Genomic DNA, 16,410 nt, shown 5'->3' on the forward strand with positions numbered 1-16,410 from the left:
TAAAGAGCAACTAATGACCCATAGAGAATTTGGGAGACCATTCTATTTACTCCACCTATTTATAGGCCCTATCTTTGCATACAAGGGGAGTCTATGTCAGAACCTATGAGCCATTCCCCACCAGTAGCCATCATCCTCAAACTTCATTTCCACATGCAAGCAGCTTTGTGACATGCACATGAGATGCTACAGTACCTGGCGATTTTGTCTGTGCAGGACATGGTGATGAGCTGCTCTCCCAGCAGCACGCCGTCCCACGTCTGAGCCGCGTTATGGCACCGCACCGGGATGGTTCCTTCTCCAGACTCGATCTTTGTTCGGAGGTGCCCTCGATATTTTCTCACTATGTGCTTGCTGCTGTTCACTGCACAAAAGTACAAGAATGGCAATCATTAATTGTTTTTAGGTGCGTTTTGAAACTAACAGGCTGTGTTGATGCCATAGTTTGCATTTGCAGAACCGCCTGCAGAGGTCCTTGAAGCTGAATGCAAAATAAGACAAGACCATAGCCTAAGCAAGGAGCACAATGGAGAAGAATTTGTGCTTCCTCGCATGATTTGCTTCTCATAAAATTGTAATTAACATATACTGAGGTGAACTCACCATTTCCTACCATGTTTCAAAAGAATAGAGGCATATGATTTTTTTTTTTTTTCTAGTTTCCCATGCTAAATGTTTGGAATTTCCAATGTTTGGAAAGCCTTGGTTTAAGAACTGCAACCAAAATCTCACCTGTGTGAGCCAACTCAGTCCATAGCCTGATGTGATACTCAGTGGCCTTTTCTGAGTAATTTCAGGACAGAGCTTCTCATTTGCTATCAAGGAATTTCATTGAAAATTCTCAAAAGCTAAAGTTTCAAACTCTGGGTCTAAAGCAAATCATACTTCGGCAGTTATTGCTTGCCTAAATTCCCTCTGTAGTGTCCCTAAAGAGAAGCACACTACTGCCCTTCGTCAAACTGGTATCTGTTATGACTTTGCCATCCATCATCACTTCAGTGATACTACATTTGAGTACGAGGTGGCTGCCTTTGGGGCAGTGCAGGGCAAACAGCTAGCACACTTATTCTGTGCTTAATTTGCTTGATAATAAAGTGAGCTTAATTTGCAGATAATAAACTATTTTGCTATCATTTTTATCAAATGAAAAAAGTGGGAGTTCACTATCAAAATTACTCTTACTCTCTTATACTACCTATTTGCCTCTAGGTATTTTGGTTGCAAAGAGCAGCAATGTTGGAAAAGGAGCAAGGAAATCCTCTGGATCTCATTCTCACCCTCAGGGGGTTTAACTGGAGGATAGTTTCTGCATGCAACAGACCTTTCACATTGCAGCCCAGAGGAGAAGAAGGAAAGGTAGTAGGTACATGGTGACCTCTGCTTTATGGGAAAGGAGTGCTGCTTCTACAGACATGAGGGGTTTAGCCAATTTCCAGATCTCCAGGTTTTTTTTTTTTTTCATGGACCTTAGCTGGACCAAGAGGTTTCTGCTAGTAAAAGTGGTGCTCCTTAACCCTTAGTGGCTATGTTGTTGCCTGGCTTCTTTCCTCCCATTGAGTAAAGCTGGGTGCCATAGGTTGTCTGACCAAACTTCTGGCTACCAGCAGCAGGGTCTGTAGTGCTCACCAGGCACCTGTTGTCTTCCTCATCCTGTTCCTCACCATCTTTTCTTTGTACAACTGCTGCCTGTGCTGTGAGCTCTGTTTGACGCTATTGATTGACTTTGGCTGCTGCCAATGGATGACTTACAAAATGAGAAGAGTAAAATAAATCACTTTGGCCTGCTGGGATTAGCAAAGGCAGCAAACACATGTAGAACAAACAGCAGAGTCAGCTGTGACCTGCCAGCAGATGCAGCAGCTGAACCCACACAGATCATTTCCTCTTGGATTCCTTCCTTCCTTTGTAAGTCTAAAAATAGGAATCTGAACGTGAGCAGCAGGTTGGGCCAGCTTGAATGGAGTGGTCACAGCCAAAACTGATTCCCACTCAAATCTAAGCCCCATCATACCTACTAGATACATATCTGGTGTTCCTCGTGCAGCATCATCCAGAGGATGTCTGCTGTGCTATGTGTATATGGGATTATCTGTCTGGGAACCAGTCCATATTTTTATGGGGACTCTGCAGGAAACTTTCAAAACATGACTCGAGCAGCAGTGAGCAGCATGTTTTATTATTAAACAACAGAGTGGTGGGGAAGGAACCATGAAATTTGAACAACAGAAGAAGAAAGTGATTGCTTCTGTCTAACAAATGTGTCTAGCTGTGCAGCATAAAGAGATGTACAGTGAAAACCCCTTGCCTCATCCTGCATACACCCAGATCTGCGGCATGACAGAGCCAGATACCCTCCATGGGAGCAGTGAAGAGTGACTGAGGTTATTGCTGTTTCAACTGGAAGAAAGTTTTACTTTAAGCAGATTGGTTCTCTTTTCCTAAGCTTTCCCACAGGTAAAATGAAGATAATGATGCTTTTTTGTTCTGCAAATTCATTTAAAGGCACTGCTCAACAAGTATTGATGAGAGCCAGATGTTATGCTTTCAATAAAGGTCTACCACAGGAGTCCACCTGCAGGAATTCCCCTAGCACAAGATGATTTTTAAAAACATTTTTCCCCATCTTTTTCAGAAAAGTATTTTCTTCTACTAAGCATCGCTGTCTTCATTTCTGACCTCAGTCTGCACCCACCTGTCTTCCTCAGCTCCAAACCCCCCTATCCGTGCACTCGTCCCCTTGACCATCCTGTTTCAAAAGTGGTTCACCCAACTGAAGCTCCCACATTTTGCATGCAAGGGGACATGCAGTTGCTGGGGAATTTCAGTGGCCACATGAAGGGATGAGCAGCTCATTGCATACATGACTTTGATTTCACTTCCTAAATATTATCTGGGGAGGGGCAGAGGAGAACAAAACCATCATCACTGCCAAATGCTGTTGAGTATCTGGGGCATTTAAAGCACAGGCCAACAATTTAAGGGGAGAGCATCTGAAACTCTTCTGTGAGTTGAAGTGGGTTTACTGATCCAATTTCATTTGCCTGTTTTACGAGGACCAAACTACTCCAGGTGTGGTTGCTATTGTAGCATCTCAGATCTGGCCTGCACATACCCAGTGCTGAAAAATAAAGTTTTTTAAAGCATTAAGAAATGCGTGTGACTGCTCAGATCATCTCATTTTCCAAATGCTCGCATTAACTCAGCCCATGTATCAAACTTTGCTCCCTTAATGCGCGCCGTACCCACGGTGCAGCCAAGCGGGCAGCATTAGCTGATAGGATTCGGGCAGCTGGGGCTGGCATACGCTCACCCTGGGATGCACTCCCACAACACCGATAAGGGGTTTTAGCTGCTCAACTGCTATTAAATTCAATGAATAGGGTGTGACTAAAACCCTCAGCTGTGCTGCCTGTCTCGGGCTGCTCACATTACTGGGATAGCGGCACACAAGTTGCAAAAAGATCCGTAGCACACTTAGGAAATACTAATAACCCAGAGCTCCAAACGCTTTCAGAATGACAATGATTAAATAAATCCAGATCGACAATTGCAGCATGCTTAGGGATTTTTTTTTTCTTTTTTAAACATTAAATAGTTAAATAGTTCAGGAAGATAACAAATACTGAAGAAACCAAAAGACGAGTTTTGTGTGTTCTACACAGACTCTGGCACACGATTGCCTGTAGTAAGAGATGCAACCCACGTGCTGGCACAGCCTGTTGTGGATCATTTTAAAGCAGCCTCAGAAAAATATTTATTTGTGTAACAAAGCCACAAACTACAGCTGACTGCTGTTCTGCTGTTCAGTATGATCAAAGCATCAGAGACTATGAGCACTGCCGATCTTTCCTGTGCTGCTTCTCCAACTGCTTAATCTCAGCTAATTGCAGGGGAGAAGGCGTCTGAGGATGCCACTTCAACCAGAACAAAATGTCAATTTAAACCAGAATTGGAAAGGACAAATTTAAAAATCATTTGGAGTGGATTTATGATGTGTGCTGTGCTCAGATGTGGAAATTACTCCTGAGAGTTTCTGAGATAAAAAGATGCTGGATTATTAATTATTGGATTATGAATGTACACAGGTGGTTTATATTCAGAACAGCATCTTGGAACTCACTGATTTCAAGGCTTTCCCCTTCTTTTCACATTTTCTCCAGGACCGGTTCTGGTTCAAATGGTAATGAAAAAAGCTACTTCCATATTTATTATTTAGTTGAAGAGTGAAGTGGAAATGGACGGTGATTAAACAGAATCACACGAGTAAGGCTCTGTTGGAGATTTTGCATGACTGCCTCGGAGGTTCATTTTCTATTTCCCTGCTTCAGTGGAGGCTGTTCTCTCCTCACGAAGGAAGAAATAAAACAGCATATCTTGCATTTTTTTTTTTCCTGTGCTGGACCCTCCATTCATCACAGTGGTTTATAAAGCTTCCTTAGAGTGGTATGAAACAAAAAGGTGAAGAGAGAACTGTTAACATTTGACTGCCTTGGTGTTTTGATGGTTATTAGAGATACATACTCCTTAACATAATGATGGACAAATGCATGATATTCCAGTTTCTGGAAATGTTGAAATGAGCACACTGAATGCGTTAGACACATCTGCTTTCCTGGGAGGCGTGCATAGCCAAATTAGTCTCTGCTCTGGTGTGCTTTAGAAACCATCACAGGGTGAGACTGAAATGTGATGGCCCAGCTTTGGAAACCGAGAAACTTTAAGGATATTCTGAAATGAGGGTGGATTTGGGAAAAATAGAACAGATCCCTCCACAAAGGACTAAGTTGAACTGTGGCTACTGACTGTGGGATTCATCACATCAAGAGCTAGGCAGGTAAAGCCTGTGGTCTTGCATGAGGATCTGTGGAGCTTTCACTGGAGTGAGTGCAGGGATGCATCCTTCTCTTGGGAAACACATACATCTGGCTTGCACGTATCAAATATACATGCAGGTGAACCCCTTAAAGTCCAGACATGCTTTTAATTGCAGACAAGGAGGTCTGTTATATCTGAGCCCAGCTCCAGAAAACTCTTCTGCTCCCTCCTAGAGATGTTCGGGTCATATCTGGGAGCTGGACTGTGTCATTAAGACAGATATGAAATGTAAGTACTGAATACAAACCTTATCCAAGAACTTTTCCGATTTGTGAAACTGAGGTTGAATGTTGAAACCGACCTTCCTTATATTTTCCCTCTTCTGTGTGTGTTTCTTGGCTAACTTCCTGATTTTGGACAACAATCAGATATCCCACAGCCTAATAGGTGATATATTTAGGATGCTATTCTTTTTCTTCATCATTCAAATAACATTTGTGAATCTTTCTATCTCTTTCATGATTTTTTTATCTGCCAATAATTTGTGATATACAGATAAGGTACAGATAAGAAATCAAAGGGAATCTGCCCATTCACAGTACACCAAGATGTGGCATTTAATCCATACTATTGATGGTGAGAAAAATGTAAAGTTTGAATTGAAAAGAACAGAAAGGAAATGACTGCATCATTTGTCCTCATCTGTTTTAAATGCATATTAATTAGATGAGCAAAGAGCACCACTGTATTTTAATCAAAACTCTTCATTTTGAACCATCAAAATAAATGACAATGACTGAAAAATGATGGTGACTGAAAACATCCCTCTCATTTTAAAGAAAGGGAGAAAGGAAGATACAGGTATCTATAGACCAGTGATCCTGACCTCTGTGACAGAGATCATGGAATAGACCCTCCTGGAAGACATATTAAGACACATGAAAGATGAGAAGGTGATCTAAGATAGCCAACATGGCTTCACCAAGGGCAGATCATGCCTGACAAATCTGGGGCCTTCCATGGCAGCACTGGTGTACAAAGGAAGGGTAACTGATGTTCTGTACTTGGATTTGTGTGAGACCTCTGACACTGTCCTGCACCACAACCTTTTCTCTAAATTGGTGGATAGAGAGTTGGTTGGATGTTTTCAGTCAGAAGGGCTAGAGGAGTGGCCAGCATGTGAGGGAAGTGATTGTTTCCCACTGCTTTGCCTCTGTGAGGCCCCATCTGGAGTACTGAGTCCAGCACAAGAAGGATGTGGAGATGTTGGAGTGGATCCAGAGGAGGGCCGCAGAGATGGTCCCTTCCAATGCAGGCTATTCTATGATTCTATGGTTTTGATGTTAGATGAACTTCTAAGTGAGTCCTTGTCTGTCATCAAACTTTAACCCTTGGGACAGAAACCAATAAATCAACCAACCAGAGAAATACATCAAAGTATCTACCTTACAAAAGAGTTCTGTTTTTGAGGAACCTCTGGGATCAAAATAGGAGCAACTAATTAAAATTATCTTTAAAACAATTTGCTGACAAACAAGTCATGCACGGAGAGCTATAAATAGTCACTACTGGCAAGGAGCAGTGAGAAGTTCTGGGTCAGACGTGACAGAAATCCTTCATGCCACCCACAAACCCAGTCTACAGACTCAAGCCTATTCTGGGCAGAAATGCATTAGTACATTGAAGCCACAAGCAGAGGATCCATGGAATTAAGATTCTGTTCATGTGACAATCAAGGAAAATAAAACTCGAACACTCCAAGATTATTATTTTTAATTACTAATTGCTTCTCTCATCTAAAATTAGATGTGTAATGCCATTGCTTTTGAAGTGCAGCTGCCCCTGGAAAGAAAAGACTGGAGACTTGGCAAAGGGCTGCAATGGTGTTGTGAAACTCCATTATGGAGAAAACTTCTGCTTCTGAAACCTTTGTGAGCCTTGTCACCAGCCACAAAGGTAAATTATCTGGTCTCCAGGTCAGCAGCTGAGAAAACAGTGAAGGGAGGCTGTATGGGGACAGGAAGAGCCTTAGTGGTTAACCTATATCCTAAGCTACAGCTACACAACATTATATCTTCTGCCTATTTAAAATAAATAAATAAATAAATAAATAAGAATTTTTTCTCTTATAGCTGGGCTTTATCTTTCAAACATGCTATCTGTGAAAAATTGTCAACATTTCTGAATTTGCCCATTTGGTGACAATTCTCTCCCTTGGCATGTTTTAATCAAACAGATTACAGATACACAGAGAGAATGTGTTACTCATCATAACTCCTTTATCAAAAAAATACGCTGTTATTCATGTGAGTTTGAGATTTTTGTTGTTGTTTGGAAATTGGAATCTTCAAGAGTCATTTGAAAAAAAATGTTATGAAAGAAATCAGCAAAAAAGTGAAAACAGAAGATGAAGTCCATAAGATAGAAACAACAGAAAACTGTCAATATTTCTGCATTGCGATGAGCTTCAGCCCCCATAAGGTTTCTTTGAGCCCTGACAGATTGTGGCTCCTGCTGCAGCCCCATTCTGTTCAGTTTCCATCTGTGGAGGTGAAGATGATGATTATGGAGTAGAGTCCTACGCTCTTTGAGTGGGCAAACTGAATCTACATCACCAAGAAATGGTCCCCGTTGGCCTTAAAAATCTATGAATTGTAAATACTAAATTATCCTGAATAAAAAATATTCTGAATAGTGTTTAAAATACACACAGTTTTCCATTTTTATATCTTTGAGCATTACTTACTCTTCCTCAAAGTTGTGACAGATGGATGGATACCTTTTACTGCTATTTTATGAGCATGGACATAGAACTAACCAGAGTAAAGTGAGTTGTTTGAGGCTAGCTATAGAAGCAGTAGCACTGTCATGGCTAAATTAAATTGTGTTTGTTGCTCTTACACAGCTATCTTTAGTAGACTCTAAGAAAATCCCCAGAAGTCTAAGGACTTTGAAAAGTCCCATAGAGATCTTAACTCCACCTGGAGATTCCTGAAAAGCTTTATAAAACTAATCTCAAAAGCTTTACCTGTGACTTGCACTCAATCAAAGAGTTTGACCAAACTAGATCTAGATAGATACAGTTTTTGCCACAGAGATTTTTCCCAGCTATGAATTGATCTTTTCTGCCCCAAATACTTGCCACAGTCAGGTGAGCATCTCAGTCTCTGAGCTCTAGCAGACTATTGGATGTTGGGGCTGGTGCTGGAGCAGCTATGTCCTGAACATGCAGCCATTTTGTCCATTCTGCAGAGGACATTGGAACCCTGGAAATCATGGACAATTTCTATCCATGCAGCTTGCCTGGGTGAAAATATCTACAGCTATTCTGAAAGCTTCTCAGCCATGGCCTTTTGCTGAGTAATGCAGTGTTTTTATCACATCTGAACATTGCGTCCAAATGTTGTACAAAGCAGTAAAACCCAGCAACAAAGCGAAATCAATAAATACAGTGCAATTTTCTTTTGTGATCCAAGCATTCTGTTAAGTTGCGGATATGATTATAGCTGTGGAAACCTGTTTTTCTGAATTCTAACAAACACAGTTTGCTTTACATGAAAGCTTTTCAATGCTTTGGCCAATGCTGGCTTTGAACTTTCCATAGTTTCCAGCATATTCTTTCTCTTTGCTGAGATAGACACACGCTATACAGGCACATCCTAGAAAATCTTATTTTCTACTTTATAACTCCCCCTGAAACAACAAAACCCAAATAAAGAAAAGGCAGCCAAGAATATTACAAGGAGAGAGACTTGGGACATATTCAATGCATTGTTAATGCCAAAGAGTTTTCTCACGAGGTGTCAGTTTGACAAAGTTTTATAACTGAGACTGAAAAGGGGGAGACTGACTAACTCAGCTAATGGTCAATTTCCTGAAGCCTTCATCTAGGACTTGAGAGACACAGGTTCAAGCTTCAGTTTGAGTCTAACTGTTCTTGTATGAAAAAAAAAATCCCAAATTAAAATGATGTGTTCATTTTCTACCTCTAGTTAGTATGCTACTAACCAGGAGACATGAACCATATGTGATACAATCTCATTTTCAACAATTTCTGTATTTTAAAAAATTGTCTAAAAGGTTTTGATTTCTTTGCAGCCAGTACTTTGATATCTGAAAGGTGTCCATGAAGTGGTAATTGTTTAGTCATTTTACAGAAAAAATCCACTAAAAAGCGTAAATATGCAGCCTGGAGAAGATAAATAATAAAAAATTATTTTTGCAACTGCAAACTTTCAGAAGGTGATTTTTTGGTGTCAAAACTGAAGAACTTCCAATGTAGCAAAACCAGAGTCTTTCAAAACTCCATTCTGTGGTCCAGTATGATAGTACCAACACTAAAACCACCTGTACTGTCACAGTCTCACTTCACTCAGTCCTCCACCTTTCTAAGCCAGGGGATCACTGGTTTCCCTGGTAGGTTTATGGATATGAGATGAAACCAGGCACTGGCCAAAAGTTCAGTATGGCTGACTGTTTAGGATAACAGGCATGTCCTTTGGGTTATCAAAACCAATGAGATTTCCACCACTCAGAACACCAGGACCAGATCATCCCCACTCTATTTGCAGAGCCTCTGGCACTGCTCCTTGAGTGATGGGCCCATTCATGCACGAGCATGTAATGGCTCATGCTTCTGCATATCTTCCCTTAGGCAGCACCAGAAAGGCTGCAGAGCTCACAGCAGAGGGCGTGAGCCTCCCCTTATTTGCTCCTCCCTACCCTCTGACCTCAACCCTTCTTCTTCTCCCTCCTCTATTCTCTTACTCTGGTGCAGCTCTGGAAGAGTGCAATGTGAGTAGGAGATGCTGGAAGAGAAAAAGCTTCTTGCAGTGCTGGAGGAGTTCAAGCTGCTCTCTGCAGGACCTTTGTGTGTTGGAAGATGGATGAAGGTGGATTTCAAAGCTTTCTGAAGTCCTCACCTACTCCTTGCAGGCCTTAGACTGCTGTCTTCTGCCTACACCCTGGCAAAGCCGAACAATACAAACTCTCTAGATTTCCCGTTATCACCACAGTCCTCCTGTTGCAGAGTCCCACTGATCCTTCTCCACCACACTTTCTTCTCCTGAAGTTCTCTTGCTCACTTCCTCCTGCAGAAGGTTCTCCCTTGGACTTTTGTTGGATGCTGGGGAGAAATCCAGCACATCTAAATCTGAGAAGGAATCATTACTTATACCTCAGGGGAGCAGAAAACCTTGGGCTGGACTCTGTTGTTGGCCTCTCCTATTGCTCCCAGCCAAGTGTGATGTGGGTATGTAATGGAGAACATTATCCAGACCTCACACAATTGTGTCTGTAACTAACTTGAGTGTGAGTAACCACAATCTGAAACAGCATTTCAGCAGTGTGAGAAGATAGACTTAGGTTGTGTATAAAGATGAGTGCTTTCAGACCTAAAGACAAGCATAAGATCCTTGGCAGTCCAGCTTCTAGTCAACTGAAAAAAATCTTTGCATTTCCTCTGTATTTACTTTGGCAAATTGAGAATGTGCCGTTGGTAAAGGCAGGATGGGACTGTTGCTTCAACAGGACTTGATCTCAAAGGAAGCTGATAAAGGATGCCATGCTTAGGACCCCAAACCCAAACTATTTGGATCATTTCAATCTAACCTCAACAAAACAAAAGAACATTTTCACCTCACCTTTAATAACCAGTTCCCAAGCATGTGAACAAATTCAACAGCCTCATGCTGTGTCTGCCCTTTTTGTAGCATCTTATACATACAAAGAAATCTGAATGGACCACAGAAATTCATTTAGTGCTGCAATTATTTCTCCCAAGGCCGTGTTTGGTGTTAAGGCATACAGTGCTGTATGTATTTTTTTCTTTCATGTTACTTCTGGGCATGGTTCTGTATGATAATTTTTTTTTTTTTTTTTTTTTTTTTAGTTCCCCCAAGATATTGTTCTGCTCAGCCATATGAAAAATAGGAAAATAATGCACCTTCATCCCAGTTCCACAGACAGGTCATTCATCATTGTAAAATCGACTTTACAACCTAGGAGGAAGCTGCTCCACGCTCTGAATAGCTACGAATTTCCAAAGTGCATCCCCAAGAGGCAGAAGGCCAGCAGTCACAATGGAACAACAAGATACCTGGGAGAACTAAAACAATGGAAACACTGCTCAGGATGACAGACAGTTGCCCTTGATTTTCCTAACAGGAGCATATGTCAGTATGTTAGAATTTGCCTTTTCCAATAACTACAGATATCTGATTTCTTTTCAGGTCACTGAGTTACTCAGATGGTTCTTCTTGAAATACTTCTTCCCCCCTATCAAGATTTTTTTTTCCATTTAAATAAAACATGAGATTGGCAGAAGGCTGAGATTTCATTCCTGATCTAGTGAGTGGCAACCATGGCAGTAAGCTGGAGCTTGATTATTTTTAAGGTTCCTTCCAACCCAAGCCATTCTGTGATTATATGATTCTATTATTCCCCTTGCAATTTCGATAACAATTACCAAAATCAAAAGTTTGGGTGTTATTCTATCATATGTGTCATCATATGTGCCATCAGTGTATCTGTACCCCTGATATCTGCCTGCAGGACCCTGAATGCAGAGCTCTAGGGCTGAGAATCTCTTGACGTTTACAGATCATTTGTGTCTACCAATTGGAGATGGATATGCTCCTGAAATGGTTTCTGCTTGAATGTGGCCTTCTGCAGCCACTCTGTCCAAGAAGGCTCCATCTGAACATGGAGTGCTGAGTCTCTGGTGTGAGCAGGACAATGTTTCAGGGCATCCTCAGCTCTGAGGGTTAGCAGAGAACATTTTGTCTGAGAATGAGATGTAAAATGCAGCAGTCAGATGCACAAGCAGAGAAAGCACAGGGCTTATGCAGGAAATGCATACTTTAAGTAGGCAGAGCAAACTTGTCTTTTAGCACTCAACTACTCAGATTCTACACAAACTTCAGTGTACATCTTATCCCCATCATATCACCTACTCGGGCAGTGATCCAACTCACATGCTTGCAAGTGGATCTTGTTAAAATAGAGCTCTGCTGAATGCATGTGTCTGAGAGCTTCAACACAGCTGTAGGTTAATAGGCAAGCAGGAGGAAGACCCCTTGTGGAGCAGATGCAATGGTGTGTTTCAGACCTAAAGAGAGCATGGGATGAAACAGGAGCTGGGCTATCAAAGAGTCAATGGTACAAGGCAATACAGCATGTTAGCAAGAGATAGAAAAGCAGCCCAGGGGACAAGAATGGAGATGAGCCCTGGGGCAGATTCTGTCTGCCTCTGTCAGTCTGTGTGAAAAAGAGTGCATCTCTAGGAGAGAGATGGTCAAAGAGGTAAAATCCTGCCTGGAAGGATGAGTGGGGAAGTTGAGAATTTATTAGCTCAATTTTTAAGCAACTCATTTTCCTTTTCAAGAGGTGCTTAAAAAAAAGAAGCCAACATGTCAAGAAGCCTAAATTAACTATGAAGGTACTTCAGCAGATCAAGGGCTTGATTGTTGGGTGGTTTGCTTTAGATTCAGGAAAAGGTGCAAAATCTGCAACAAATATTACAGAGCAAGCTGTCCCCATGGCTGCAGCTGCAGCTCATGAGCTGGACTGTGTGTGCTATCTGAAGTCAGAAAATCAAGCACAACTTGCCTTCATGTACACAGAGGGAAAAGGTACTGGAAAAGGAGATGACCTCACCTACAGCACTGATGCTGCTTCTTCATGGCATAGCACGTTACAGCCTGGTGGGTGACCTCAGAAAATGAGGAAAGAAGGAGAGTGTTGGGAAGGAGACTAGCTGAGAAGGACCCAGGACAAATCCATACAAATCCTCACAGAAGTCTGAAATACCTTTGGTATTTCCCAGCCTCCCATTCTTTACACCACTGACCCTGGTCTCTCCTGCTCTCTACAACCCAACACCTCTCCCCTCAGCCTCCTCCCTGCTCTCCTGGACTGTATCAGCCTCTTCCAAAGCTTCAGATTTCCAGCCTTCTGACCTGCAGACACCAAAAAAGAGTTATAGAATTCCTCTCCATGCTCACAGAAGCCCTGTTCCAAATGGACTTTTCCTCTTATTTACAGCTGTCTTGAGATATATCAACAAGCAAGTCTGCTCCATTCTGAATCATGAAGGGCATAATTGCAAATCAATGCAAGACTTGCTCTTTTTGGCCCTAATCTCTTACTTTCCCGAGTGAAACCATCATGGCTGCGGACTCTCCAACCTCTCCTGCGCTGCATTGCAGCCATTCACAGGAACCACAGTAAGGTCAGATTCTTACATACGCAGTTGAGTTGGTACCCAGCACTATCCAGCAAGAAATAAACTGGGTTTCAAGTGCATGCTGGCTAATCTCCTCCCTAACCAGAACAAAGCTCATAAGAAGAAAATGTGAGGCCTCCCCGAGGGTGCTGGGAAGACACAGCGGATAATGGGAAATTTTTGGAAAGAGATTTGAGAAGTGGATTTTACTCACTCACTGTATTGATAAAGGCTTATCATGCTCCTTTGCAAAAACAGAAACCACATGGCGAGACACTGTTTTAAAATGTTAATGCATCTTTAGAGAATAATCAGCAATGTTTGATGGCTTGTGCTAGCTCTAGGAGAAACGTCTTTGTTGTTTAAGAAATGAAACAGCATTCATCTGGAGTTCCTTGTCATTACTGGATAAAAGAAAGGTTATTTCTGAAGTTGAAGAGAGGAGGAAAAGAAAAAAGAGATGTGAATGATAAACATTATAAAATACTTATCTTTCCAGATGTCTCTGGGATAACATGAGCTAAAATGAAATGCTTATCTCACAGAAGGACAGCTTTTGGCAACATAGCTTTTATACAGAGCTAAATGCTTTTAAGAGCATGGGACAAAGGTGGAGGGAGCTGCTTAAAGCAGTGAAATACAAACCAAGTGATGCCCCTTCAAGCCTATTTCTGCATCACATTGTAACCTTCATTAAGTCACACAGACCTTGCTGTCTCAGTTTTTTTTTTTATTCAGACTATAGCTGGTATAATAACCACCAGGAAAAGCATTTTCATGGTCCCTACAAGGTCACCCTGTGAATACCAGCAGTTGCAAGAAAATATATTTTTAATGTAGCTTCTTACATGCACTGTCAATTAAAGAAGTGTCCCCTCATCTTTCGGTAGCATCCAGTCCTGGATAGTCTGCGGCCATTCGTGACAATGGCCCACATTAGAAAAATATGAGGGTGGTTAATCAAACATAAAGCCTTTTTTGATATCTCTTAATATTAAAGTGTGAGGCTAAAATCACTATTCATATTTGACATTCATAGACACTCGCTTTTAATTTTATTTTTAAGATGATGTCTGTGTCTCCTAATTTTGCTGCCACATCATGAATTTGTCTATTTGCTGCTTTCTTCTTAAAAATTTCCTTGCTTTTCTTTATTTTATATGCCCTACTGACAGAATGTAGAAATCACATCAAAAGAGGAAGAGTATTTCCTTTCTGAATAGGTGTATTCTCGTTTCTTGCCCCAGCAAGCTGCTGTTTCACACATGACAAAAGGATTCCAGTCTGGAGAGAATAATGCTTAATCGTTAATAAATAACTCCTACAAATAAGAACCAGAAATGAAACCACGATCAGATGAATTTTCCTGGGAGGCAGTCAGGTTGTTGCATGACCTTGGATGATTAATTTTACATTCCTGTATCTATGCTTTTCCCTCCTCATTCTTCTGTCTTGCCTGCTTCACATTTAAGGTAGTCAGGGCAAGAAGTATTTCTCATTATATGTACATTTAGCAGTGAGCACTATGAGTATTGCAGCACGGTAAAATGAATTTGTGAGAAGTGACACCTCAGGATAGAGGGAAGTGTGCACCTTATGAATCATGAAGTGGATCATAGAGTGACAGACATCTGTGATAGCAAGCCACAGTTCTCTCGATTCCCTTGTCCCTTAGTGTGACCATGGCCTGGGGCAAAGGTGGTGCAGGGGTCTGTAACCATGATGTGCCTCTGCAACAGTGGGACAATGTCAGGGGCAAGAATGTTTATGGGGGGCTGTTATCATGACATCACTGGGACACGTGATGGAGGTCAGATATTCCTTCACGGCAACACATCCTGCAGTTCTCTTGGTGGCATTTGCACTGGCTCAAAGCTTGTTCACCTCACTTGCAGGGTCACCTCTAAAGCATAACTCCCCATAAGGTCACATTCCTGTTTGAAGATCATAAGTATAGGACCAGGGACTCCAAAGACTGCCTGGCAGACTCCATCTAATTTATCTGCTATCCAGTGACCACGCAGTTGATTTGACCCAAGCAGGATTGTCTGGGAAGGATTCTTACCAAAATGCTCCTGACAGTGTTTGCTTCAAGGGCAGGTAGCATCTGGAATGAACCTGGCTTTCAACTGGTGCTAAAGCTACCTGATCTCATCTCATTGCTCCACCTCAGAATCCAGCCACTTGAGCTTGGACAGTAGAGATTTGGTATAAATGCAACCCTTCAACACATCCATACTGCCTAAACCTCAACAAAAGTTCATGCAGCCTCAAATGCAAACATAATTTTCTAGTCCAGCCCATGGCTGTGGCTCCAAGAATCTGTTTGATCATGAGGACCCTTCCCAAGGTGTCTACTGATTACTGGGGTTCCTTTCCCCATCAGGAAACGCAGGCTGTTGGGAACTACCCAGCAGAGCCATGGAGCCTCAGGAAGGTAGAGAAATTCCAGTTCTGCCTGGCCATGATTTTCCCTCTCAGCATGGGGGAAGGAGCACCAGCTGCACAGACACACATGCCATATACCTTTCAGTGTTTCTGCTTTCAAGAAAAATATTTTCTGCAAGTCAGTCAACAAAGAAAGAAGGATTAGTCTTAGAATAAACAAACAAATCAACAATAACAGGCACAAAGGGGAAAAAAAGAGAGGGAAATATTTTCTCTTACAGTCAGTTGTGATTTCATACGGGGAGTTGAGGCGCGCGTCCCCACAGGGCGAAGTGCTCACATATAGATGGAACAGGATGTTCTCCTGCAGCCTGTAGCCTCCCTCTTTTAATCGCACGAAGATTGATCGCTCCCAGTCTTCTCGTCGTTTGCTGTGATCACAAAAGAGGATGCAGGTCATTTGTTACACACCAAATCAGAAACAATTCTTCTCTGTGTTTTTCTTCCTGTTTGTTTGTTTTTACTAGCACTAAGAATCATATATTTTGCCTGCTGACAAGGAGAGAAAAACAATAAGTGAAAAAATGCTTGAAGGGGGGTCAAAACTGTCAATGTGCTTTGGCTTGTTTACCTGGAGTCTATTCTAAAAACAAAGCACAGATGCATAAACACATTGATTTTAAAGAGATTCTGGCACATGAAGAATCTCTTAGATTCTCCGCTGAGAAAATCAGCTGTGCCCAGCCACATATTTAAATCCCATTAACCCATGACCGCAGCCAAGATGTGAGTTTTTCTCCACTGGAAATGGTTGCTAATAAAGCACCCAGAATTTATGACCCAGTCAACCCTCCTTCTCCCTAAGCATCACTCTCCCTCTCTGTTCAACTACAGCCACCCATAAGCACTCCATCTCAGCCAACAGACCCTCCTTGGCCACTTGGCATTTCTTGAAATCAGAAAGCAACCTGAGAAGTGCAGAC

At 41.9% G+C, this 16,410-nt stretch overlaps 1 protein-coding gene across 2 annotated transcripts in view; it reads right to left on the minus strand.

Annotated features, from left to right (window-relative positions):
- Positions 1–16,410, minus strand: part of ADARB2 (adenosine deaminase RNA specific B2 (inactive)) — a 296,845-nt gene that overhangs the window by 18,359 nt on the left and 262,076 nt on the right. For both annotated transcript variants that reach the window (XM_048950585.1, XM_048950584.1), the window contains 2 exons: positions 15,707–15,858; positions 196–364 (listed from right to left, as the gene is read on the minus strand). In XM_048950585.1, coding sequence (XP_048806542.1) covers positions 196–364; positions 15,707–15,858 — 321 coding nt within the window. The remainder of the gene's footprint in view (positions 1–195; positions 365–15,706; positions 15,859–16,410) is intronic.

Source organism: Lagopus muta, chromosome 7 (genome assembly GCF_023343835.1).
Source record: "Lagopus muta isolate bLagMut1 chromosome 7, bLagMut1 primary, whole genome shotgun sequence".
Lineage (NCBI taxonomy): Eukaryota > Metazoa > Chordata > Aves > Galliformes > Phasianidae > Lagopus > Lagopus muta.